Here is a 27821-nt window from a genome sequence, read left to right on the forward strand (position 1 = left end):
AATCTCTATTTGTGGATTTGATTATTTCTCCTTTTAGTTCTCTCACTTTTTTTTTTTTTTTGGAAAATTACATTCTTTATTTTTAAACTATCCCTTAATATTATCACATTTGCTTTGTAGCCAATAAAAACAACATATGTATGCTTGGGTGTGGAAGATGGGGTGAGGCAATGTTGATGGAGAGCAGGACGACCATCAGCCCCTGAATAAGACTCTTGGTATCATTGTTCACAAAGTTTCTTTTGCTGTCTTATTTCTACCATGAGAGACTAAGCAGGATCTTTTTTATTATTCAGTTTATTGAAACTGGGCTTCCCTGGTGGTGCAGTGGTTAAGAATCTGCCTGCCAATGCAGGGGACACGGGTTCAAGCCCTGGTCCGGGAAGATCCCACATGCCGCAGAGCAACTAAGCCCGTGCGCCACAACTACTGAGCCTGTGCTGTAGAGCCCGTGAGCCACAACTACTGAGCCTGCGTGCCACAACCACTGAAGCCCATGCACCTAGAGCCCGTGCTCCGCAACAAGAGAAGCCACCTCAATGAGAAGCCTGTGCACTGCAACAAAGAGTAGCCTCCGCTCTCCATAGCTAGAGAAAGCCTGCGCACAGCAATGAAGACCCAATGCAGCCACAAATAAATAAATTAAAATAAATAAATTTTAAAAAAAAATTTATTGAAACTAAAAAACAAATAAAACAAAATCCCCCAAAACACAGTTCACCTATTTTTCTTACTCATTACCCCTGTCTCTGGCAACCACCAATTAAGTCTCTGTATCTATGAGCTTGATGGGGGTTTTTGTTTGTTTTGTTTTGTTTGTTTATTTTGGCTACACTGGGTCTTAGTTGTGGCATGCAGGATCTTAGTTACAGCATGTGGGCTTCTTAGTTGCACCATGAATGCGGGATCTAGTTCCCCGACCAGGGATCGAACCTGGGCCCCCTGCATTGGGAGCGCAGTCTTACCCACTGGACCACCAGGGAAGTCCCTGTTTTATTTTGTTTTGTTAAAGATTCCACATATAAGAAAGAACATATGGTATTTGTTTCTATTTCTGACTTAATTCATTTAGCATAAAGCCCTTGATGTCCATCCATGATGTCATGAATGGCAACATTTCATTTTTTTTATGGCTGAATAATATTCCATTGCATACATATCATACAATTTCTTTATCCATTCATCTGTGTGTGGGCACTTATGTTGCTTCCACATCTTAGCTATTGTGAATAATGATGCAGTGAACCTGGGGGTGCTGATATCTCTTTGAGACAGTGATTTCATTTCCTTTGGTTATGTTTACCCAGAAGTGAGATTGCTGGATCATATGGTAATTCTGTTCTATTTTTAATTTTTTGAGGACCCTCCATACTGTTTCCCATTGTGACTGCTCCAATTTACATTCCCACCAACCAAGGATTCCCTTTTCTCCACATCCTCACCAACACTTGTTATTTCTTTTTGGTAGTAGCCATTCCAGCAGGTGTGAGGTGATATCTTATTGTGGTTTTGATTTGCATTTTAATGATGATTAACTATGGTGAGCATCTTTTTGTATACCTATTAGCCATCTGTATGTCTTCTTTTGCAAAATTGGATTTTTTGCCTTTTTGCTATTGATTTGTACGAGTTCTTTCACTTTTTACTTCACACATTTTGTAGTTCTGTTATTTGATACATAAACATTTAAGATTGTTCTGTTCTCTCGATGAAGTGATCCTTTTATTTTTATAAAATGACGCTCTTTATCCCAGTCACAGTGTTTGCTCTGAGATCTTACTTTATGTGATGTTAGTATAGCCACTCCAGCTTTTTTTGGTTACTGCTAGCTTGGTATCTTTTTCAGTCCTTTTACTTTTAACCTATTTTGGTCTTTATTTATTTATTTTTTTGGTCTTTATATTTGAAGTGGGTTTCTTGTTGGCCGCATATAGTTAGGTCTTGCTTTTTTATGTACTCTGACAATCTCTGCTTTTTATTTGGGGTATTTAGACCATTTAAATTTAATGTGATTATTGATATTATTGGATTTAAGTCTAACATCTTTTGTTTGTTTTCTATTCGTCCTATTTGTTCTTATCCTTTTTCCCCTGTTTTTCTTTTCTGATTATTTTTCATGATTTCATTTTATCTTCTTTCTTGGCTTATTAGCTGCATTCCTCTGTTTTATTTTTATAGTAGTTGCTTTAGGGTTTACAGTATACATACTTAATTGCCTTAGTGTATCTTTAAGTGTTATACCACTTCATGTATAAGAACCGTATGGCAGTGTACTTCCATTTCTCCTTTCCCATCCTTTGTGCTATAATTGTCATACATTTTACTTCTACCTATGTTATAATCCCCCACGTTTTTACAATTTCTAGAGAGCTCTTTATTCTTTGAGTAGTTCCAGATTGCCATCTGATGTCATTTTCTTCTGTATGAGAGGTTTCCTTTAATATATCTTGTAGTGCAGGTGTTCCAGTGATAAATTCTTTCAGCTTTTGAAAGTCTGAAAAAGTTTTTATTTTGCTGTCACTTAAAAAAATTTATTTTTTATTAAGGTGTAACTGTCTATGCCTTATTTTTTTTCCTCAGCTCTGACTATGCCTTCTTTTCTTAATATTTATTTATTTATATGCGTGGCATGCGGGATCTTAGCTCCCCGACCAGGGATTGAACCCATGCCCCCTGCAGTGGAAGCTCGGAGTCTTAACCACTGGACCACCAGGGAAGTCCCCTAATTCTTTAAACATTTTGTATAAGTCACCAGTGAAGGCATCTGGTCATGAATCTTTTCTTTGTGGGAAGTTTTCGCTCTTTTGTTGTTTTAATAAAGTAAAATAAAGTGACTTTTATTTGGAAAATTTCATGTCATGCCTTGAGATTACAGACAGGCCTGAAGTTTTACGAAATCAGGTTTGGAATTTACTGCTCTGTATTTGGAGCTATTAGTAGCATCTTAATAATAATACCTGTACTTATATTGTGATTTCACATGTATCATTTCTTTCTCTTGACCATGGGAGTTAGGTGAGCCAGCTATGTCTCCATTTCACCCAGATGAGAAAAGTTAAAGAAAGAAGGAAACTTAACACATATCGAGAAATGCTGTAGGTACCAGCCCTTGTCACTGCTGGTATATTATGGGAACTGGCCTTTCTCTTCCTAATTTGCTACTCTTCCTCAGCAACCAGATTTGAAATATTAATGTCTAGCATCTTAGAAGTGGGAGGCATCTTGAAGATCTTCTAGTTTAGGACAGTGCCAAGGATGGTCTGTGGACCTGTGCTAGTCTGCAAACTGCTTGTTACTGGACCACAACAAGATAATTTTGGAAGTTATGAATAAGCTTTGAAAACTTTTTTTTAAATTTTTATTAATTAATTAATTTATTTATGGTTATGTTGGGTCTTTGTTTCTGTGCGAGGGCTTTCTCTAATTGCGGCAGGTGGGGACCATTCTTCATCGCGGTGCGCAGGCCTCTCACTATCGCGGCCTCTCGTGTTGCGGAGCACAGGCTCCAGACGCACAAGCTCAGTAATTGTGGCTCACGGGCCTAGTTGCTCCGCAGCATGTGAGATCTTCCCAGACCAGGGCTCGAACCCACGTCCCCTGCATTGGCAGGCAGAATCTCAACCACTGCGCCACCAGGGAAGCCCTGAAAACTTTTATCATGATGTAACATGCAACATCCAGGTGCATCTTTCCATGGTTAATTTGAGAAACACTCATCTAGTCCATTTTCTCTGCAGTAATAAGAGTCTTTTTAAATAACAACGTTGGCAGTTGATTTTCCACCCTAGCTTTATTTTCCCTTTAAGACTTACTGTTTCTCTTCTTTCATCTTTCTGTTATGGTGCTTCCATTCTCTTAGTTATACAGATTCAAAGTCATTATTGACTTTCTTACCCTTCATACCCAGTCACCAAATTCTTTTGAGATAATGGCCCTTATGTGTTGTGTTCTTTCTATTATCTCTGTGGCCTTTTACTTTTAGTCACTCCCAGTTGTTAGCCGTTGACTCCAAAATCTGTATCTCTTCTCTAAACGTGCCCAAGTTTATAATTTCCAACTGTTTTTCCACCACTCCCTTTGTTGCCTCATCTGTACTTTTTAAAAAAAATAAATTTATTTATTTATTTATGGCTGCGTTGGGTCTTCGTTGCTCTGCCCGGGCTTTCTCTAGTTGCAGCAAGTGGGGGCTACTCTTCGTTGCAGTGCACGGGTTTCTCATTGCAGTGGCTTCTCCTGTTGCGGAGCACGGGCTCTAGGTGCGCGAGCTAAGTTGTTGTGGCACGCGGGCTCAGTAGTTGTGGCTTGCGGGCTCTAGAGCACAGGCTCAGTAGTTGTGGTGCATGGGCTTAGTTGCTCCGCGGCATGTGGGATCTTCCCGGAAGAGGGCTCGAACCCGTGTCCCCTGCATTGGCAGGCGGATTCTTAACCTCTGCGCCACCAGGGAAGCCCCTCATCTGTACTTTCAATTACCTAGGTCTAAAATGGAATTTATTTCCTACCCCAAATCTGCTGTTGCTCCTGTTTCCTGCTCTTTGCCGATGGAAACAGCTGGGTGATTATTGTCCCTTACATCTTCCTTGCCCAGTTGACAAAGTCTGTCTCTCTCTTTTTTCTTTTTTTAATTATTTGGTTGCTTCGGGTCTTCATTGCAGCACGCGGGATCTTCGTTGCGGCACATGGGATCTTTTGTTGTAGCACGTGGGCTTCTCTAGTTGCAGCGTGCGGGGTCTGGAGCACGCGGGGTCCAGAACACGCTGGCTCAGTAGTTGTGGAGCACGGGCTTAGTTGCCCCACAGCATCTGGGATCTTAGTTCCCCGACCAGGGATCGAACCCGCGTCCCCTGCATTGGAAGGCAGATTCTTAACCACGGGACCACCAGGGAAGTCCCCAGAGTCTCTTATACATGCAGATTACCTCTCATATTCTCCAGTGCTGCTGCTGCCCCCCTGGTGTAGGGTCCTTGTTATGTCTTACCTGGAGTTTTATCATAATTTCCTCACTGTTCTCTTCTTCTGTCTCTTCCTCCACTTATATCTGCTGACAGTGTAATCTTTCTCATGCCTAGCTCTGTTATTGTTAGCTATTTTCTTAATAATCTACAAGGTTCTTCATTGCCTATGGAATAAAGGTTGAACTCTTTAATGTGGCCTTTAGCTTTAGAAAGTCTGCCTAACCCACCAGCACTCCCCTGCATTACCCACTCCTTTGCATTACCCACTCCTTAGCCAAACCAGGCTACTCAGTCCTTGCTGTTCCCCATCCTGTCCATCTCTGTATCTTGGCTTATATTGCTTTATCCTTGTGAGGTACCTTTCTTTGCTCATCTTCAAATTCTACCCTTTCTTCAAGGTTCAGTTCTGTTGTCACCTCCTCTACAAAAAGCCTTTCATCCAGCAGTCTTTCTAGGGAACTTTAAAAGCATTTTATCTGTACGTCTCCTATGTTTCTTGTTCTCTACCTCACATTAAAGATACTAACAGCATGTACTGGCTCCACTACAATTCCCAAACGGAGACCTGCTGTGGGACTTTGGGGAATAATTAAAATAGAGATTCCTGCGTCCCATCCCATGGAAATTCTGGTTCAGTAGATCTAGGGTAGGTCTTGGGAAACTGAAATTTTAAAAAGCTCCTAGCTTTTTCACAAAGCATGATAGACATAGAGTAAATGTTGAATGTCTAATGGGTGAAAAGGTTGAAGTGAGATCCTTCAATTGGTATATCTGTAGTAGAAACTATACTGAAGAGAACATGACTCTTATGACATATACTAAACAGAAGTTTACGGAGTAGCCTGTTATGGGCTATTCTGAAGAAAAAACAGGTCATACCACTCAAGAAGAGAAACCAAGAAAGGATTTACAGAATATTGGTAAGATAATATATCGTCTGTAGTGTCATATGTGTGCTGTTTGTTTATGTTATGATATAAGAGAAGGAAGGTAAAATAACACAGGTCAGTTTTCAAGTCTTGTATGCATTATTCCTAACAGTAAAAAAAATGAGATCACATTTATTCTATAGAATGGTGACCTTTTTAACCTCCCTGGTGGTAGACATTGCTGACTAACCACAGCTCTCTTTCTTGTTGAGCCTAAATGTGCCCTCAGCGTCCCTTTCAGTGTAGTGCTCCAGCAGGGGCCACCAATCAATCAACATTAGCGTAATGATAGAAAAGCCTCTATGTAATGCCCTGTTATATGACATGTTGTTTAGGATATCTCCTGTAGTTTAAAAAAATACTGTAGGGCTTCCCTGGTGGCGCAGTGGTTGAGAGTCTGCCTGCCAATGCGGGGGACACGGGTTCGAGCCCTGGTCTGGGAAGATCCCACATGCCGCGGAGCAACTGGGCCCGTGAGCCACAATTACTGAGCCTGCGCGTCTGGAGCCTGTGCTCCACAACAAGAGAGGCCGCGATGGAGAGAGGCCCGCGCACCGCGATGAGGAGTGGTCCCCACTTGCCGCAACTGGAGAAAGCCCTCGCACGGAAACGAAGACTCAACACAGTCATAAATAAATAAAAATAAATAAATAAAAGAACGTGAATTTCTTTAAAAAAAAAAAAAAAAAAAACCTCTCCTCAAAAAAAAAAAAAAAAAAAAATACTGTAGAATGATTGTGATCCCTATAATCAAAATTCTTTTAAGTGCTTAGCAAAAAAAGGGTAGTTAAAAACCAATACATCTGAAAGAGCAGCTCTTAGATAGTATTCACTGCTCCATTAGAATTCACTGCTCTATTTCTGGTATGACCTATCTTTTATGAAATTATGCTGAGTGTTTCCTCATAACCGTCATGTCATTTACTCAGACTTTTTAAGTAAGTAGAGGTAAAGAAATTATTTTCTTCCCCAAAATCCCTAGTCACTTAAAATTTAGAAGACACTGATGCGCTGAGTGTCTAACTATGACAAGCTAAGAAGGTTAAGCTTCTTAGAGCATTGGATTATCTCTACTGCTCACTTATTGTTAAAACACTGTACTTATTTTCAGCTGCTCTACTGAAATTCTCTTCCTCTAATTTTGTTAAATGTGTGCTCACATGCCACAAGTTTCAGCCCTGTGCATCCAGCCCCCCTTCCTCATCTGCTTTTCCCCTTTTTTAAATGAGCCTAACGTGTAATCAAGTTTTCTGCTTCTCTCCCTGCACTTTCTAGGTCGGATGATGATGATACAGAGAGTAGGAGCTCCAGGGTGACCCAACTTTGCACTTACTTTCAGCAGAAATATAAGCACCTCTGCCGCCTGGAGCGGGCAGAATCTCGTCAAAAGAAGTGCCGGCACACGTTTAGGAAAGCTTTGCTGCAGGCGGCCAGTAGAGAGCCAGAATGTACTGGCCAGTTGATCCAGGAACTACAGAGAGCTGCATGCAGTCGGACCAGGTCAGAGCCTCACACTACCACCTCTTTCTAAGAACTCACCTCAGTCCGTTTTCTCTAATTTTTGAGAGGATAGTCGAGACACAATGAGTGGTGGGCATATTATCTTGAAATATTTAAGCATTGTATTTTGGTTTTGTTGCTCAAAGTTCTATGATGGGAAAATAATCCTGCCATGAGGTGACAGTAAAATTAAAGTATTACTATAATTTTGCTGGCGTTTGATTAGAATTTATTCAGTAGAGGATTTGAGAATGTTACCTGTCTTTAAAAAAATACAATGCTTAGAAATTTTGTATTATTTAAAAGTAATATTTAGTTTTTTTTTTAAACCACAGAAGTGGTATTGTATGTTTTTTACTTATATTATTTTAAAATTTTCTTTCCATTGTATTTTCTGTTAATATCTACATAATCCCATGTATCATGTATTCAAAATGTTTTATTACATTGGATTTCTTTGGGGGGGAAAATCCCTTCTGTTTATAATGAAGATACTTGCTTATTGTGAAAATTTGAAAAATATAGAAAAAGGCAGAAAAACTCCATAATATCACCATTCACAAAACAGACCAAGCACTGTGAACATTTTGATTCTGTCTCCTTCTCGTCTTTTTCTGTGTGTGTGTGCGTGCGCACACGTGCGAATAAACATTATATATATAAAACATTTCGGGGTTTATATACCTAAATATTACCAGTGGTTATCTCTAGATGGTGGGATTATTGATAAAGTTAAAAAAAAATTTGTAGTCTGTGTATTTTAATTTTTCTATAGTGATCATGCATGAGTCATTTGAGGAAAAAAGGGTTTAAAACAAGCAGAAAACTAAAAATTAACCTTTGCTTTGTAGCTGTTGATCATATTCCTTACATATACATATAAATTTTGAAATTTCATTTTCATTTTGTATATTTCTGTTTTCATTATATTTGCTGTAAAAAAAAAAATAACCTATTTTTCAGTTGGGTATCTCAAAAAATACTATGCCCTTAAGATTTTTCTGCTTCTTGGCATATTTAAGTTGTTTGAAACTGTGTATGTGTATCTAATATACCTCCATAGTGGCTGCAGCCTGCAGTATTTCCCCTCACTCTTTTTTTTTTTTTTTTGAAAAGCACTTGTTATCATTTAATGAATCTCCCACCACGTGGCTTCAAGCTACCAGGACACAAGCCCCACCGACACCCTTAATCTTCTCCTCAGCTCTTCTGCTGAAGAATTTGGCCTCATGATGACAGGCTGCTTTGGGAGCTTTCCCTTCCCCAGAACTTTGTAGTAACCCGATCGCACCACATCAGTGATAGGAACAGCTCCAGTCTTGTTCTTGGCAGCATTTACCCGTGTCTGCTTACTGACCAAGGTCCACAATTTATCAGGGTTGACAGTTGGGCAGAAGCTCTGGTTCCTCTTTAAGTGGTAATGCCTCATACCAACTTTCCCGAAGTATCCTGGGTGATGTTTGTCGAAGTTGATCCTGTGGTGATGCATGCCACCAGCATTACCGCGGCCTCCCGGGTGCTTCCCGTGTTTGCCGATGCGGCCGTGGCCGTGGCTCACGCGGCCCCTAAGTTTCCGGGTCTTCCTTAGTCTGGATGGCATGTCGGCGGCCGAGACGAAAAAAGCTCCCCTCAAAAAAAAAAAAAAAAAAAAAAAGCTCCCCTCACTCTTAAGAGCTCCCAGTCCCCTGTAATGGAGGTAGTGTCTGTCCTAGAACATCTTTAGTTCTTAGCTTACTGCTTACTTACTCAGAGACTTGCCTTTCTCAGAGAAACATTCCCAGATTCCACTGACTGTGTTGGGTCCCCCTGATATATATGCTATTGTGCTCTGTACTCTGCTTCATTGTAGAATTTATACTTACATTAATGTCTGTCTGTCATGCTAGACAGTGGTTTCTATGAGGGCAGGAACAATGTATATTTTGTTTTTAATCTCCAGTGTGGATGAATGAATGAATAGAATTGAACAAGTGAAGGTCTATTCTCTGTTTATTGAAAGAACTCACTCATTTTGACATAGGTTTTAAAATAATGATATCTAACATTTATATGCTTTCAAGAGTATAATTTCAGTAGAAATTTGAGTTTTGTCCAGCATGAAACAATCTAGATGTAGACCATTGTAGATATCGGGTCTCGTATATTATTATGACCCTGTCAAAGATGTAAGAGACTATACTGTGAGCTTGGGACAATTTGCTATTTGTGTGGAAACTGTATTTACCTATGATTTTTAACTGGCAGAATCGACTGCTTCCTTTTCAGAACATCTCCCAAACCACCCTTAGTGATGTTTTTAAGAAAATTTCATGATAACTAAGTATTACAAAACAAACACCAAGATGAACTTGATTACAGTTCTCAGATTTATATGATGTCATTTGGTTATGTCTCCCATGATTAGTAAAAAGTTTATTGCTCAGTGCATCACTGATAATCATATGACAGTGTGCCATAATCATTCCTTGGTGATTAGTAACTGACTGCTTTACATTGCATATATTTTAGGTTTGCAGAAATCAGCTGTCAGTTGAATAATGTCCTCTGTGTTTAATATTTTTTGTTCTCAAAGGCCTAGTTCCACAAAAGACATTTAAAAGGTTGCTGTTAGATATTTTATTTTTATTTTATTTATTTTATTTTAAAATTTTTAAAATTTTATTTCTTTAAAAATTTTTTGGCTGTGCTGCACGGCATGCAGGATCTTAGTTCCCCGACCAGGGATCGAACCTGCGCCCCCTGCAGTGGAAGCGCGGAGTCTTAACCACTGGACTGCCAAGGAAGTCCCGCTGTTAAATATTTTATTTATTTATTAATTTATTTATAAAGTTAGGCTACGTTGCTGTGCGCGGGCTTTCTCTAGTTGCGGGGAGCAGGAGCTGCTCTTCGTTGTGGTGTGTGGGCTTCTTATTGCTGTGGCTTCTCTCGTTGCGGAGCACGGGCTCTAGGCACGCGGGCTTCAGTAGTTGCAGCACGCTGGCTCAGTAGTTGTGGCTGCGGGCTCTAGAGCGCAGGCTCAGTAGTTGTGGCTCATGGGCTTAGTTGTTCTGCGGTATGTGGGATCTTCCCGGACCAGGGATCGAACCCAAGTCCCCTGCATTGGCAGGCAGATTCTTAACCACTGCGCCACCAGGGAAGTCACTAAATATTTTAGAAATTAAAACTATAGGGACTACCTTCTAATAGGTATTCTTTAAATATAGTTTAGATATAAACTGAACAATATTAAAATGTTCTTTATATAATAACTTTGTCATATTTATTGGTGAATATGTGGAACAAGCCATTGAAATAACTTAAAGTATGTAAACCCAAATCTCAGTATCTTGTAACCCACAATCCTGCAGAGAGATAGTGTTGGTTGTGTGAAAACCTCCTTTTTAATGGGGGATCCAGTATAGCATACAAATGGGAAGCCTGTCGTAGATATTTTCATATTAACGACATCAAAACCTTTGTTTTGTTGGGATTATTTGGATAATAAAATATATCTAACATCACAGCAGGCATTTTTACCTTAATTATCCATGGGGATATTGAAATTCTGACTTTGGGTTTATTTTAAGAGAAAGATTGGTGAGTTGGAACATAATGGTGATTTTAAAAAATGAAACCAATGGTTTACTTTGAAGTTTAGGGTAAAGAAAGTGAGGGTCGTGTTGTAACACTAGGCCTGGTAGCTGGCTGAGCAAATTATTAAACTGTTCAATGAAAATTATCCATTCAAAATAGAGAGGTACCTTCTATTTAAATCTAGACCAAGAGAAATTAGGCTTAGCTGCCAAAATAGTAAAGCTTCGTTTTTTTTTGAAAATGTGTATTCTTTTTACAGGGCTTAATGACCTAGTTCCTCACTCTTGTGATCTGACAAATCTTGCAGAACTTTTAATGAAAGCAACTTCTGTGGCAGCACCTGGCAGCATCTATTTGCATTTACTGTTTATATGAAAGTTACAATTATAATGAAAATATTCTTTTATTTAGATTTTATGTAATAAGTTCATATGTAACTTATTCTATATGACCTTCTCTAATTAGTGTAAATCATTCCACTTAAATCCTTAGAAAGATATTAGAAACAATTCAGAATATTTCTTTATGTTTGATGCCTGACTTGTGACTCAGTGCATTAAGTAGATTCTTTTTCCATACTCAGGCATGTGTAAAGGCCTAATAGTTTGTGACGCTCTATAGAATTACATAGATAGCATAGTTTTTATGTTGATACTTTCAAGAATTTAAATATTGTTTATTTTGAAAATTTTTTTATGTTTGTATAAAACTATGGAAGGATCACAAACTAATAAAATGAATTCTTATTATAGAACGAGTGGGAACTAGCAAGTCAAGACGAGGGTGGAAAGGAGATTCTTCACTGCATAGCTTTCTGTTCTGTATCCCATTCCTCATGTATTAGGTTAAGTTTTCTGCAGATGTATTGTTTAGCAGCTTGACGAGGCGGGACAGGAATAAAGATGCAGACGTAAAGAATGGACTTGAGGACACGGGGAGGGGGAAGGGTAAACTAGGACGAAGTGAGAGAGTAGCATTGACATATATACACTACCAAATGTAAAATAGATGGCTAGTGGAAAGCAGCTGCATAGCACAGGGAGATCAGCTCGGTGCTTTGTGACCACCTAGAGGGGTGGGAATGGGAGGGGAGGAGGGAGACACAAGAGGGAGGGGATATGGGGATATATGTATACATATAGCTGATTCACTGTTATACAGCAGAAACTAACACACCATTATAAAGCGATTATACTCCAATAAAGATGCTAAAAAAAAACTGAAAAAAAAACATGATGATGATGATGATGATAGTGGTGACTAACAACCATTGACTCTTTACTGTCTATGGACCATACTGTATACTGTATGTGGTAAGTGTTTTAGGTGTGTTATGTCTTTTGGTGCTTGCCTGTCGACTAGAAGTACTCTTATCTCCACTTTACAGGTGAGGAAGTTGAGGCTTAAGCAAGGCTAAGTAACTTGCCCAAGGTCACAGAGCTAATAAGAGGTAGAGTGGAGATTCAGAACCAGGTCTGTCTGATCTAGTCTCCTGGTCTTCATCACTACTCTCTACTGCCTCTTTGTAAAGTAAAAGGAACCAAAATATCACTTAAAAAAGCAAACAAACAAAAAACAAAAACATAGACATAGCCGAGACCAATTATAATGTAGTATTTGTTTTGTCAGTAGGTTGGAGAAGTATTGGAACTGGTCATTGTAATTCATATTTGCATTTTTTTAAAAAATAAATTTATTTATTTATGGCTGTGTTGGGTCTTCGTTGCTGCATGCGGGCTCTCTCTAGTTGCGTCAAGTGGGGGCTACTCTTCGTTGCGGTGTGCGGGCTTCTCACTGCAGTGGCTTCTCTTCTTGTGGAGCACGGGCTCTAGGCACGCGGGCTTCAGTAGTTGTGGCACGCGGGCTCAGTAGTGTGGCTCGCAGGCTCTAGAGCGCAGGCTCAGTAGTTGTGGTGCACAGGCTTAGTTGCTCCGCGGCACGTGGGATCTTCCCGGACCAGGGCTCGAACCCGTGTCCCCTGCATTGGCAGGCGGATTCTTAACCACTGGGCCACCAGGGAAGCCCCCATATGTGCATTTAAATAATGAATGTAGGTAGTTAAAAATGTGGGTGTTACAGAGTAGTAACGTTATTTAAATAATTGCCCTGGATTCTTAAACCATTTTTAAAAATCAGTTTTGTGGTTTTTGTTCCTTAGCATAAGCCGGACCAAGTTGAAGGAGGTGGAGCCAGCAGCATGCAGTGGGACTGTGAAGGGTGAACAGTGCACCAACAAAGCCCTTCCATTCACCAGACATTGTTTCCAACGTATCCTCTTAACTAAATCAAGTGTGCATTGAAAAGTACTAATTCATTGGGGTGATATATTTCATTCTTAGGCCAAGTGATGAATGACTTTTGAAATCATAGCTGTAATATTGAAAATAATTTTTATATTACTTCTGATTTTCTTGGTGTCCTCTGAGTAGTTTTTTTCTGCTTATATCATTGTGACTCTGTATTCAAGAATCATGTCAAAATGAGCAAAGCTGACAGCAAGCAGTAGGTTTTTCCAGTGGCTGTCACTTACATAAATTTTGTTAATAGGATTCTGGTCCTTCCAGTGGTTCTAGGTAGTTTGTATGAGGCAACCATGACACTCATTGATGGGAAAGTCAAATCCCATTATTCAAAAGCTGTTTTTAGTCTTCCAAGGAAGTTATGCAGTTTTACAGTACACTTTTTTGCTATGGGATTAATTTGCTATTTTTATCGAATATGGTGCTGATTTGAGATGAGTGAAAGATAACAAACATCACTGACTAGGAAAGAAGATATCTTAAGACAGGATATACTTGAGGAAAACCTATGTTAAGGAGCTTCAGACTGGTTATGAAATCTTATTACTTTCACTTTTATTAAACATTTGAAGTTGAGTAGCATTTTAAAAATTTATATAGTTGCAATTACTTTTCTGATTTTTGCCTTCCTTTCTGTTCTTGGTGTTGTATTTTCACAGCTTTTTCAGCAGTAGTTTCTATGCAGTAAAGGCTTTATAAATAGCCTTAACCGTAAAATCATAAAGGAAAAATGAAAGGTATTTCCTTAATAGATATAAAGTATATCTATGGAAATGTAGTTAGTGGCTGGCTAAAAGTATAGGTGCTTAAAAATGATGATGATAAAAAGCTGATGTTCCAATTTTAATGGTACAGTTTTGATTTAAAAGTAATTTTTCATAAGTTATAAGTTTGAGTTTGGTGTTGGAAGTGTGAAATGAAAAATTCAAATTTGGATAGTCAAGTTTTTTGTTATTATATCTTTAAATATTTATTCTTGATGAGTATCTTAGGCAGAAATTTTCCTTAAAAGAAAGTTTTTTGTTTGTTTGTTTTTAATCATCATAGTGGAACTTTTAGGAGTCAGTGTGTTAGGAAGGAAATGACCCTGCTTCTCCAAATAACAGAAATCACAATGGCCATAAATCACAATGGGAGACTCATGTTAGAAGCTCATGAGCAAAATAGACTCCTTCAGAAGTATATTCTGAGAAATAAAGATGATAAGCTCAAACTATTATCATTTTTCTATTAGTAGTAGTTGGGTTGGTTCTTTAGCTTTTATAGATAATAAAATTTATACTTACTAAGCACAAGTTAGGGAAGAAACAAATTTTATGTAGAACTCGAAAAATTAAGTGGTTTCAGTGTATTTTATTCCTAACTTAAAAAAACCCCAGATATCCTCTTGAACCGCTCTCAGCAACTCTTCTCAAGTTGCACGGCCAAGTTTGCAGACGGACAGCAGTGCTCTGTGCCCGTGTTTGACATTACACACCAGACACCTCTGTGTGAAGAACATGCCAAAAAGATGGTAAGTTCAAATTTTATTTTCGGCGACAGAGGCGTTCAAAGTTTATATATATATATTTTAAATTGTATTGAAGTATAGTTGATTTACAATGTTGTGTTCATTTCTTCTGTACAGCAAAGTGACTCAGTTATACATATATGTATATACATACTCTTTTTCATATTCTTTTTCATTATGGTTTTCACAGGATATTGAATGCAGTTCCCTGTGCTGTACAGTAGGAACTTGTTTATCCATCCTATATATAATAGCTTGAGGCTTTCAAAGTTTTGATAGCTGTCCAGAGTAGGAAATATTTTATGACTTAGTACAAACCATATGTGTATGTAAATCACTGAAACAAGTTTTGTGAAAAAATACTCTTTTAATACCTCATATTTTGTAGTCTCTTCTATTTCACTAAAAAAAAAAAAAAAAAATGCTGGTCATAACCTATTGAATTAATTTTATACCCTCACTGAAAAAAAACACCGTTCTAGAAAGTATTTAGTAGTTAGTTAGATGTGGTCATTTTGTTTATTATCTACACCTAGTCTATACTTCTCTTCTCCTCAAGATACATTTTCTTATACATAGGCAGATTTCCCAAGATCTTTCTTTGCTCCATTTCTCTAGGATTTTGCTTTTCTTATATATAATTCTGCGAATGTCTTGGATATTTGATGAAATTTTAGCCAAAAGCCAACCCGTATTATAATTCCACTGGACTTAATTATTGCTTTAGTTAATGCTGGTAGCGTAAGCCCTAATTAATTCAGAATAATTTGGAGAGAAAAGTCTGAATTAGTGAACTACCTGAATTATATAATCACTTAAAATAAATGCATTTCACCCATCAGACACTTACTGAGTTGTTCTGCTATTTGCAAGGTATTGTGCTAGGTACCTATGTATTAAAAAGTTGAATAAGACAACTCTTACCTGCTATGAGCATATTTTAGTTTGCAGGATGCATCAGGGTAACCAAGTGGCCATTGGACAGGACTTAGTAGTGTAACACTGTGGTCCTGGCTTTGCCACTAGCTATATGTATAACATGGACTATTGAGTCATCCTTTCTAGACCTCAGTTGCCGTGTATGAAGTTTACCGGCTTCTTCTCTAAGAACCTGTTTTGTTTTCTAGATTTCCTTTATGGACCATATATTTTGAAAAGTTGTATGCTAAACTACGTATACAAATATTGAATAATTACTTTCCCATTTTAATTTAAAAACATTTAAAATATAGACATTTTTGTTAGCTTATTGAGGTTTTATCACGGCTAAAGAATGACTTCCATATGTTTTTTGAACCACTTTTATGGACCTTCATTGATGATTTCACAGACCCTTGGTAATACGGGCACTGTAGCTTTCAAACCACTGAAATAAATGATCCTGGTTGTAAATGTTGGTTTTAGAATTCTACCATTCCATCATACTTCTAATAAGACTAGGAAAATATTGTTAGATAGGGAGGCTGTACTTTAGGATCTGCTTTATTGATTTAGTGAGTTGATGATTAGTATAACAGTTTTTATGTGAATGCTTCTAAAGAAATTGAAAGCAGTTTATACTTTTCAGCTGGTTAAACATTCCTACTTAGGTAGATTCAGCCAGGCAAAAAGAAGGTTGAATTAGTATAATAAAATTAGTCATCAAATAATATATATTTTATATAATAATGGAAAATAAAAATACAGTATAAAATAATATTAATCAGGTTTTTAAAAGTTATTTTCAACGCAAAGTTTCTATAATACGATACAGGTGGCTTTCTCTCTGAAGGCAGTTATAGAATCTGACACTAGTTAGAGCTATTTTTAAGTTAAAAATTACGTAAGAGTAGAGCAAACACTTGTATTCCATCCGTCCCGCAGTGAGAGACTAACACTGGGTGATAAAAACTGTGCAAATCTCATGGCTCTACTTTCAGACTATATCTTGAATTCACACACATTTTACCAACTTCGCTGCTACCATTTTAGCCTTGGCTACCATCATCTTTGCCTACATTATTGTAATAGTCTGCTAATTAGTCTCCCTTCTTCCTGCCATGCCCACCGTGCCCAGATGTGTTGCTCACGTATCAGCCAGTGTAGACTATGCATGTGGGTCCCACTGTCTTTGAATTTACATATAGTAAAGTTCACTCTTTTTAGTGTTCAGTACTATGAATTTTGACATGCATACAGATACATAATCAAGATACAGAATCATTCTGTCACCCCCAAAAGTCTCTCGTGCTGCCCTTTGTAGTCAGCCCTTTTCTCTCCCCACTGATCTGTTTCTGTCCGTATAATTTTACATTTTCCAGAATGTCTTCTAAATGGAATCATTCAGTATGTAGCCTTTAGAGCAGGCCTTTTAGAATATACATCTGATCATTTTAGTTCCCCGATCAAAACTTTCCAGTGGCTTCCCGTCGCACCTAGAATCCAATCCGAAATTCTTACCGTGCCTATGAGGCACTTCCTGATCTGGCCCTGGCAGCCTCTCCAGCTTCGTCTTATACCCTCTCCTCACTTCCACAGCTCCAGCAACATTGGCCTTCTTGCTCTTTCTTAAACACTCTAAGTATGCTCCCACCTCAGGGACTTTCTGCTTGTTTTTCTCTTTTCCTGGAGTGTTCTTTCCCCAGATTCTCCATGTCTCACTCCTTCATTTCCCTCAGGTTTCTGATCAAGTGTCAGTTCATTTCTGCCTCCCCTCTACCCTGCTACTTTTTATCCTCCTACTCTACCTTATTTTTCTTCCTAACATTTATATTTGCCTAAATTATGTATTAATTAGTTTGTTTATTGTCTGAATCCCCCTACTAGAACGTAAACTTCACAAAGGCAGGAACATTTTTTTGTTCAATGCTACTATATCCCCAGTGCTTGGAACAAAGATGCTTCATAAGTAATTGTTAAATAAATTATCGGTTAGGCACATGGCTTGTGGGGGAGAGGGGTGAGATTCTGAACTGGACTCAGCCACTTGATAGGACAGCCATTGGTAGAAGAGGCTAGAGCTGCCCGAGGTCCAGGCTGGCAGACACAACCTGGTATTCAACAGGTATGAGACCATACAACAGATGGTAAGTTACTAAATGCGTTGTCCTGCATAGAAGTAGAATGGGACAGTGAGAATGCTGGGAGTGAACAGTGTTTGTAAGTAGTGTAGGTAAATGAACAGTTGGCCTTATTAGGAAAGCCCCTAGGACACAGGTGCTCTCTGGAGGAGCTAAGTAAGGGAATACCAAGAGCCAGGCAGGGTCTCAGTCATGGGCACTTCTCTGTGGAGGAGCTGGCACGTTACCAAAAACGTTGCCTGGCTACACAGCATAAGCCTAAGAGAGTAAGACAGAAGCCTAGAAGCAGAACCAGTAGGACTTGTATATTCTTGGCTAGAGCTCTCTTCCTCCCTCCTGCTCAAGATTCACACTGGTCCTAGAGGGAAATCCTGGAATGGATGCCAGCACCTGGTGGGTACTAGTAGCTGCTTATTCACTATTTATTCAGTTACACAGTGGGCATAAAAAAAAGGAGATGTCAAGTGTTGAACCAAAAGGAATTACAGAGGCTGGGAAGCAGCCTCTTTTTTGTTGTTTTCTAAATTTGTGACTTTTGAGTCTGTAATTGTGTTTGGATTCAAGTATTTGTCTGGGACTAAACATCTTTTAGATTTCCTGAATTTATGCTTAATTTTATTCTTTCTTGCTTTGAATTTGTTTGATGCTAGTGATAATTATTAGTCTTCAGATCTTTTTATGTATTTGATTATAAGAGTTATTACTGAGTTCATCAACTCAAAGGTGACATCAATCGTAAAAACCACGATTGTTTTATATACCACCAAGAAGGAAAAAATGTTGCACAGTGCATTTCTTATCGCTTAAAATTTTTATTTTATACTTACCAAAATAGCTTTTTTAGTCTTAGATAGACATAGATATTTTTATCTTCTATAGTGCTCCTGGTTTCAGCTAATTCTTGGTGTGTGAAAGGCAGTATTTTCTACATACATCTACTATAACACAGCTTTGTCCACTTTGTGGATTATTTTCCTTTTTCATTTGGTTGTTGCTTTGCAATAAAAAGGTGGGTGGGGGGGATTGTGGTCAGTTCTTCAATAATGAACATTTGCTTCACCAGTAACAGTTTTATACACTGCCGCTTTTTGTGCCTTTCTGCATACACAGCAGTTTTTCGTCTGCATGTAAAACCAACAATGCACATACCTTCATTCAAACAACGACAGTACAAAGAGCTATGACCAACTTTGAACATGTAGGCAGCACCAACTGTAATGACCATCACCTGGCTGACGGCAGTAATAATATGCTGTCATTGTAAAATGCTTTCCGATTGTAGAGAGAGTAAAATGTGCATCTGGGTCTTCAGATTTAAGGGTACTAGCTGAAGAAAGCTAGTTGTAGTGCAGGTTTCTTATTCCTTCCTGGTTCTTCTTCCTTTGCCTCCTCACTTAATTGCAGCAGTTTTATAAAGCTGTGTGCCCATTGTCTTCTCTCTTTACCATGTCTCCCTGGTCCCTATAAATTATTTGAAGGACTTTTACTGTGTCACGATTTCCAGGTCTCTGTCTCCATCCCCGTCTTCCTTCCTGTGCACCAGATAGGGTTTTCTCCTGCCTCCCTGGACGTCGTCACACCTCAAACTCTATCTGAGCCCAGCTGAATTCCGTAACTTTTTTCCTGATTCTGTTTATTCTGCCGTGTTCTGTATCCCAACTAATGGCATTATCCCCTAACAATCACCTCAACTAGAAGTCCTGGACACATTGGAGAATTTTATATTCCCCTCATCCTCACCACATCCAAGGAGCTGTCACATCTTGGGAATTCTCTCTCAACAGGCCCTCGCTTTTCCATTCCTGCTCACTTTGCCCTCAACTATTTATCAGTCTTGTAATACTTGTTGAAATAGCCCTCTGATTGGAACCATTTCCTCCACTCACTTGCCTCTTCTTCTCTTTATCCCTTTACGTTGCTACCAGGATAGTGAATCCTTTTTAAAACAGGTACTCCTGTCATCAAAAATCATTTCCCATTGCCTATAAAATAAAGTTTAAAATCTGAACAGAGTATTCAAAGTCATACAGGATCTGGTTCCAGGCTTCTTTAGAGCTTACTTTTATATTTTGTCCTCCATTATACCCCGAGCAATAGTCATACCCAATTATTTGCTGTCCTTTCTGTCTGTCTGTGCCATTTCCTTTAGCCTAGAATGATCTTCGCCCTTATCCCAACAACTTAAAATCCTGTTTATCCTTTAATCTCACATAACTACAAATTCAGGATTTTCCTTTTGTGTACCCTTAGAAGGTATTTATATCATTATTGCCCAGTTTTTTCTCCTGTATTTATGTATCCTTGTAGTCCTGTTTTTCCCATGGGGAGACTAAGTTCTTTGAGAGCACAAATCAAATTTTATTCAATTTTTTATACTACAGCACCTATGACAATGCCTGTAAATGTGGGATGAGCTATATGTATATATTGAATTGATTTGAATTAAATTTTAAAATGAATTTCTTCCTCATTTAATTATCGTTATACATAGTTTTAGGCACTGTATAGAATTTTAAGAGATGTAAGTATTTTTTTCAGATAGTTGTTTGGTTTTTCCCAAATAATCTCAGTTTAAAAATACCCATTTATTCATTCCAAAGGATAATTTCTTGAGAGGAGATAGCTCCCGTAAAGTTCAGCACCAGCAGCAGAGGAAACCCAGGAAAAAAACCAAGCCTCCTGCACTTACCAAAAAACACAAGAAGAAGAGAAGGCGTGGACCTCGTCGACCCCAAAAACCCATTCCCCCTGCAGTGCCTCAGGGGAACCTCAGCATGCCCACCAGCGTCTCACTGCCAGTGGAGGCCTCTCACATCCGGTCAGTGATGGCGCCAGAGTTTACGTCTCCTTTACGTGTTCTGATTGTTCTCAGAACATCTGGCTTCATTCACTTTTCTAGTGTTGGAAGTAGGCTAAAGGAACCATTTGGTGTATAAGCCTAGACTTTGTAGTTTTCAGTATGATTTTTTACAAAATATCTGATGGGGTTAGATCTGAAGTAAAGCTTTTGATAACCAAGAGAGCAAATGCTGATATTGGGAATTTAATTGACTAGTCTCAGATTTTTCTATTTCAACAGAAATTCCATATATGTTCCAACAGAAATATTCCATCAGAAATCTGATGCATTATTAATTTTGGCAGGGGTAATAAGCATTTTGACCAGATGAATGAGGCTTCTGTTTCAGCTAAACATCCCAGTTTTATCTGTTTCATTTTTTAAAATTTATTTATTTATTCATTCATTCCTTCATTCATTTATTATTTATTTATTTATTTATTTTGGCTGCACTGGGTCTTCGTTGCTGCGCGCGGGCTTTCTCTAGTTGCGGCGAGCGGGGGCTACTCTTTGTCGCGGTGCGCGGGCTTCTCATTGCGGTGGCTTCTCTTGTTGCGGAGCACGGGCTCTAGGCACGCGGGCTTCAGTAGTTGTGGCTCGCGGGCTCTAGAGCGCAGGCTCAGTAGCTGTGGCGCCCGGGCTTAGTTGCCCCGCGGCATGTGGCATCTTCCCGGACCAGGGCTCGAACGCGTGTCCCCTGCATTGGCACAGGCGGGTTCTTAACCAGTGCGCCACCAGGGAAGCCGTTTCTTTCTTTTTTTTTTTTTTAATTATTATTTTGACCAGATTTTAAATTCTACTAGAAAGTACTAAGACACACTGATACACCAATTTGTAATTCATTTTACTAGTGCACCAAATTGTCATTCATTCTACTAATTTGCAGTAAAAATAGTTATCTCCAAATGGTTGTCTTCTCTTAATACATGGGTAAGCGTTGTAGAAGTGTGTAACTGCATACGGCGAGGTCTGTCGTTTTGGTTTCCGATTTCCTTCTCTTAAAGTAGGAAGGGAGACATTTTGAGTTAGGATTTTCCGTTTTTGCATCGACAGACTTGTCTCGGGGACACTGGTGTGGCGGTCAAGTAGGGAGGGGGCGGGGCCAATCGTGTCGTCTTCCCCAGGAGCCCGTCCACGCCAGAGCTGAGTGCTGATGAGCTGCCGGATGACATTGCCAATGAGATCACTGACATTCCACATGACTTGGAATTGAACCAGGAGGACTTTTCAGACGTCCTGCCGCGGCTACCTGATGACTTACAAGATTTTGATTTTTTTGAAGGTATGGTCAATGTTTTGATTGGCGAAAACTGGTTTTTAAAATGAGTTTTTTAAAGGGGGAGGTAACTTTTTTGAGATATGTTTGGAGTATCCCTCCTCACGTGTAACGTCTTTCACCAGAGACGGGAAAGGTAAAGCACTAAGACTGTTTTACTCTTTTTAGAAGGTGAGGCATGTACAGTTTTTAAACTGATATCCTAGCCTTAGTGGATCAGTACGTTTGAGAGCTAGGTTTATAACTTTGTTCCTTTACTTGTTTATTATCTTTGGCCGCACCGCGCAGCACGCGGGATCTTAGTTCCCCGACCAGGGATTGAACGCGGGGCCGCGGCAGTGAAAGCCCTAAGTCCCAACCTCTGGACCGCCCTGGAAGGCACCTACTTCCGTTTATTTTTGCACAAAGACATTTTAAATTTGAGTTTATTGGTACCTTTCAGAACTTGTCCTCATTTTAATACGCCACCCTGTACTTCAGTTGAAGTGTACTTTTCCAGAACAAAGTTGACTTAATACCGCCAATTCTCTAGTGCCTTCAGGGGAAATCTTTTATACTCTTAGAAGGTTTCTTTCACCATTAAAAACTGGGTATTTGGGGGGTGATCAGTTCGTAACAGTGGATTTTTTATATAGGAAATGAAATCAGCGAGGCCTGTGACTTCCATTTTGTGAAGATCACTTAGAAATGGGAGAAGGGTGAGAGGGGAAGGGTAGAGAGTAACGCAGAAGCATTTCTAAAGGTAGCCTATGAAGCGAGCTGAGTGCTTGGTGTTGCGCTGAAATACGCACGTGAGTTCTGTATTCTAGGCCTCACAGCTGCCCTTCCAGCTGGAAGAGCCCAGGAGTAGAGGCACAAAGGCGGCTCCTCCCGCACAGCCTTTTGTCTCAGATCCGAACTGATTGACGTGTTTTCCGCTTTAATGACGTTAACATAACTTCGGGTAAAAACATACGTGGAATCAGATAGTCAGCCCGGGTCTTACACTGGTAACGCTTAGACTCCGAAGCACCGCACACTTTGCTCAGGTGGCTTCTGGTGGTGCTGTAAACGAACTGAAGGTGCGATTCAGGCCGGGACAGCTTCAGCCCTCACACCTTTCCTGCAGCCGAATGTTTCACTTTTTCCTTTCCATCCGATCCTTAATAGAATATTGTTACCAATGATTCCGCCGTTCGATTTTTGTGGTCGGGGGCGCTGAAAGCTCTGCTGACTGTTGATGGCTCTCGTTTACTCAGGCAAGAACGGGGATCTCCTCCCCACCACCGAAGAGGCCGAGGAGCTCGAGCGGGCCTTGCAGGCCGTGACTTCTCTCGAGTGCCTGAGTACCATCGGGGTGCTCACCCAGTCAGACGGTGTACCCGTCCAGGAGTTGTCAGACAGAGGAATAGGGGTGTTCTCCACAGGGACTGGAGCTTCAGGAATTCAGTCCCTGAGCCGAGAGGTAAACACGGACCTGGGGGAGCTGCTGAATGGGCGTATAGTACACGACACTTTTCCTAGTCTAGAGCTGGATGAGAACCTGCTCCGTTCCGCTACCTTGTCTAACCCACCTACACCCCTGGCAGGGCAGATCCAGGGGCAGTTCTCTGCCCCAGCCAACGTTGGCCTTACTTCTGCCACTCTGATCAGCCAGAGTGCGCTTGGGGAGAGAGCCTTCCCAGGACAGTTTCACGGACTTCATGATGGCAGCCATGCCTCCCAGAGGCCACATCCTGCCCAGCTGCTGAGCAAGGCAGACGACCTAATCACCTCACGACAGCAATACAGCAGTGAGCATTCACACTCCTCGCCCCATGGAAGCCATTATGACAGCGAGCACGTGCCGTCCCCCTACAGTGACCATATCACCTCTCCCCACACAACATCTTACTCTGGTGATAACATGGCAGCTACCTTCTCAGCAGAGATGCCCATCATGGCGCAGCACTTGCTCCCAACCCAACTTGAGGTGCCACTTGGAGGAGTCGTAAACCCCAGGACTCACTGGGGCAATCTCCCTGTCAGCCTCGGAGATCCCTCTCCGTTTAGCAACCTTCTCGGCGCGGATGGACATCTTCTTTCCACTTCCCTGTCCACACCACCCACCACTTCGAACTCAGAGACCACACAGCCTGCCTTCGCCACCGTGACCCCCAGCAGCTCCAGCGTGCTTCCGGGGTTACCGCAGACCAGCTTCAGTGGCATGGGGCCTTCTGCCGAACTGCTGGCCTCCACCTCTCCCAAGCAGCAACTCCCTCAGTTCAGCGCAGCCTTCGGCCACCAGCTGACTTCTCACAGTGGCATCCCCAAGGACCTGCAGCCCAGCCACAGCTCAATAGCGCCTCCCACAGGCTTCACAGTGACAGGTGCCACAGCTACAAGTACCAATAATGCATCTTCTCCCTTTACCTCCCCTAACTGAGCGTATCTGTGTGCTTGCAGGCAGGTGGGGAACCTGGTGTTTTCTATCTTGTTTTCCTCGTAATCACCCCTCTCTCCTTTTCCTAAAGAAGATTTTAAAAATAACAGATGGGGACTAGAGGAGAACTCCCTTTTCCAGTTAAGCAAGTTACCCCGCAGTGGACCTCGCTTCAGTGTTCACATGTGCTCCTTCGCACTGGTGCTCATTCCCTCCTGGCAGGTCCACTCTCCCCCAATGGTTTCCTTAGTGGCTCAGCACAGTGACTGGATAGAATCGACTTTTAGCAGCAAGTCCTAGAAGTGAAAGATACCTCAGATTACCAGTGCCCTTTACTATTTCCTAGTATTCAGATCAATGCTTTCCATTCTAATACCAGGTCTTTACATAGGTGGTTCTAAATAGAATGAGCCTATTCATCGAGTTCCTGTGTAAGAGACGGCAAATGGTGTGTAGAGGCAGATCAAGGCTCTGACTTAGCACCAACTGCTAAACATCACATGAGGCCAGGATTCCATTCCTAATTGTGATCATGTTTAATTAAAAAGAAAAAAATTAGTCTTTTGACTGCCTGTGTGTGTGTGTGCACCCACGCGTGTGTTTTTGTGCAGGGCAGGAAGCAGCTGTCCCATTGTTATTTTTTTTTTTCTTTCCTAATGAGTAGAAGGCTCTTCTCCTTTCCCACATCTCACAACCCTGATAAGGTTGGTCATTCTTTCCCACTGAGTTAACCGACTTTCCTGAATGGAGAAGGGTGGTGGTCTGGTGGCGTGAATAGCACAACCCTTTTCTGCTAAGTTAGCCCAGAACACAAAAAGCTGAATTCATGTCAGTGCCCTGCAGATGTCGTGAAAAGCTTGCCTGGAGGAACTGCGGGGTTGCTGCGATTCTGAGGTCTGGTGGTTGGTTATATTGCCTTTTTAGACATGCATTTGTTTCTAAATCCCTCTTCCATGGAATATATTCGCAAGATGTAATTAAAATAGTTTGATGTGAAAAGCAGGATAGGTCAGATAGGTTTGGAAAGATGGGATCTGTGAACTCCTTGATCCATCTTTTGCTTTTGAATTTTTCATGTTTACAGTAGTGATTCTTTGGTAAGATTTGTAAAATGTTGAAGACACTTGTAGAATCAGTGTACCAGTTGTGAAGTGATGTGTAATATCTGAAGGATACACATTTTAAAGTTTCTTTCAAAGCAGAATATGGAAATTAGACATAAATTTTACCCACCCTTTGGTACTTTTAAAATAATTTAAGTATTTAGGTTTAAGTTTGGGGAAATTTTTTTTTTTTTTTAAGTACCAGAACTTTAGGGTTAAAAATCATATTGGATAGTTTAGTAAGTTGGTGACTATGAAATGAATATGTGAGGTTTCTTTTTACCTGCCTTCTCCCCGACCCCCGATCCCCCCGCCCAAGGGTGGAACTAGATTTTAAAGGCATCTGTACTCTGCTTTTGCTGAGAAGTTTCACTGTCCCTTGAGATACCATTGGCTATTTATACCTGAGTCTAGTCTAATTTACATATATATATTTTAAGATGAGTAGAGAGAACATATCTATTAATGATGTGATATAATAATTCATTTGTCAGGGAATATTTGATCTTAATTCCTTTTCAATAGGTAAAGATTTGGATGTATTTTCCTACTTCCTATATGTATTCTCTTTATGCCATGCTAATTCTAACCAGTCCCTTCTTTTGAAAGCTTTTCTTTCTCTGCTTTTTAAAGGAATGATGGTAATCAGCAGGCATTATGCAGATAAAACGTGCCTGAGATTATGGAGGGGAAATGTCACATGACTGTATGAAATCATTATATGCCCTATTTTGTATTTATTGAAGTTTCTTTTTGTGGGCCAAAAATATGTTTGTAATATATTTAGTTTTTTTTTTTTTTTTTTTAATCATGATAATTGATTGGAAGATTTATTTTTTAATAGCTTTGCCTTTTTTGCAGATTGAGAAATTTCTAAATTATAAAATTATGTCACAAAGCAAAATTATATTTGGTAGCACCGTAAATTTCTATTCTGAAGGGTGAGAAGAGATAATTTGAATATTTTTCACCTGTGAACCTATGTTAGTAAGCTTTTTTATTTTAATGTACTGTAATGAAATGATTATGAGTAGTTACCTCTGCTCAAAAGTGTCATTTAGTTTGCTAAACTCTTCACATCCCATTATAATCATCACGAGATAACTGTCCATTCCCAGTGATTCGAGTCCGTCTCCATTGTGTACTAATTAAAGGTTGTAGCAGAGCAGCCCATTGACTTTCTTTTTTATTGAGGTAAAAGTGGTACATACACATTGACTTTCTCATCAGCCCTTCTTTGACAGTGAAGGGCAAGTCATGGGACGTCGATCTGAATTTTTCTGGCTATTTGTCCCTCGTGGTAGCTGCTTAAAATTCTTCAGTTATCAAAACTGAGTTTGCAGTAAGTTGCACATTTTACTGTTTGCAATTTTCTGTTTTCTGTGCATTTTTAAGCCCTTTTCTGCTTTCTGGTAAGGAGGCATGAAATGATCAGGAATGTTGCCAGTTACAGCTTCACACCAAAAACTTTGAGTAAATTCATTTTTGTGTAGATGCCCACGATGATAGCTGAAGAAAGGGCACCCGTAGAAAGTACCAGTGTAGGTTTGAGGAGTTAGCAAAAAAAACAAATTTTTCTTCTCGTTTCGTCTACTTCAAAACAAATATCCGAGCTTGCGATTTGTTTGCTCTTGCTGTTTCTTGTGAGTCCCTTTTTGGAAGAGAGAAGAACATCTGTGAACCCAGAGATATCTGTTATGTTGTTCTTTTAGCTAATGGAGCAATTCTAGGCTATTAGTAGTAGGTTTGCTATTAATATGTAAAGAAAGGAAGGAAGTGTCTTTTACTCCAGAAATATGAAAATCAGTGTCTTTTAAAATAGCACTTATTCTATAATAAGGCAATACTGGAATCAAAAACAAATTTTATATAAGGTTCTATCTAATTAGGTGGATACTAGCTTTCATTCTAGTGTTAAACTCATGAGAAATAGTGGCAAAGAAGGTTCACTCTGTTTCTGCAGTACTTTGGGACCATTTATAAAGGCCAGTTAGATTGTGTTAATGTGATTTAATTTACAGAGTTGCTGCAGCTAATGGATACATTCTGTGCTCTGAGAATCTGAATTCCATTCTAATGTATAATATTCACTGGCTGTGATCTGTATGTAGCACATCCGAAGGAAAGATGTGTTTTTCTCCTTTACACCCTCTGCATAATTGTTAGTATTATTTTAATTAAAGTACTTAAGACATTGTTTTTCTTCTGTACAAATGGCTTAGCAATTTGCACATCTGGGTAGGTTATGTAGTTAGTAAACAATTCGCAATAGTAAATAGCAATTACATTTAACCCACCAAGTGACAGACTATGCAATGGAAAAATTTTCTAATTATCGTCGCATAGCTTATATGGCAAAGGATTATTTTTCTCTGGTAA

General features: G+C 39.7%; 2 protein-coding genes across 2 annotated transcripts in view; one reads left to right on the forward strand and one right to left on the reverse strand.

Moving 5' to 3' along the window:
* INO80D (INO80 complex subunit D) overlaps positions 1-25561 on the forward strand; it is a 60147-nt gene extending 34586 nt beyond the window's left edge. The window contains exons 5-10 of the mRNA XM_068544607.1: positions 7157-7381; positions 13113-13222; positions 14634-14767; positions 20424-20641; positions 21787-21944; positions 23177-25561. Coding sequence (XP_068400708.1) covers positions 7157-7381; positions 13113-13222; positions 14634-14767; positions 20424-20641; positions 21787-21944; positions 23177-24342 — 2011 coding nt within the window. The 3' untranslated portion in view covers positions 24343-25561. The remainder of the gene's footprint in view (positions 1-7156; positions 7382-13112; positions 13223-14633; positions 14768-20423; positions 20642-21786; positions 21945-23176) is intronic.
* On the reverse strand, positions 8529-8985 carry LOC137764785 (large ribosomal subunit protein uL15-like). Its single transcript, XM_068543817.1, has one exon. The coding sequence runs from the start codon at positions 8979-8981 to the stop codon at positions 8541-8543; it is 441 nt and encodes a 146-aa protein (XP_068399918.1). The 5' UTR covers positions 8982-8985; the 3' UTR covers positions 8529-8540.
* Positions 25562-27821: the final 2260 nt, after the last annotated feature.

The sequence above is a fragment of the Eschrichtius robustus genome, chromosome 5, assembly GCF_028021215.1.
Source record: "Eschrichtius robustus isolate mEscRob2 chromosome 5, mEscRob2.pri, whole genome shotgun sequence".
Taxonomy (NCBI): domain Eukaryota; kingdom Metazoa; phylum Chordata; class Mammalia; order Artiodactyla; family Eschrichtiidae; genus Eschrichtius; species Eschrichtius robustus.

Excerpts from the sequence above, each read along its gene's own strand:
- LOC137764785 (XM_068543817.1), bottom strand. The coding sequence starts at position 8,981 with ATGCCATCCAGACTAAGGAAGACCCGGAAACTTAGGGGCCGCGTGAGC.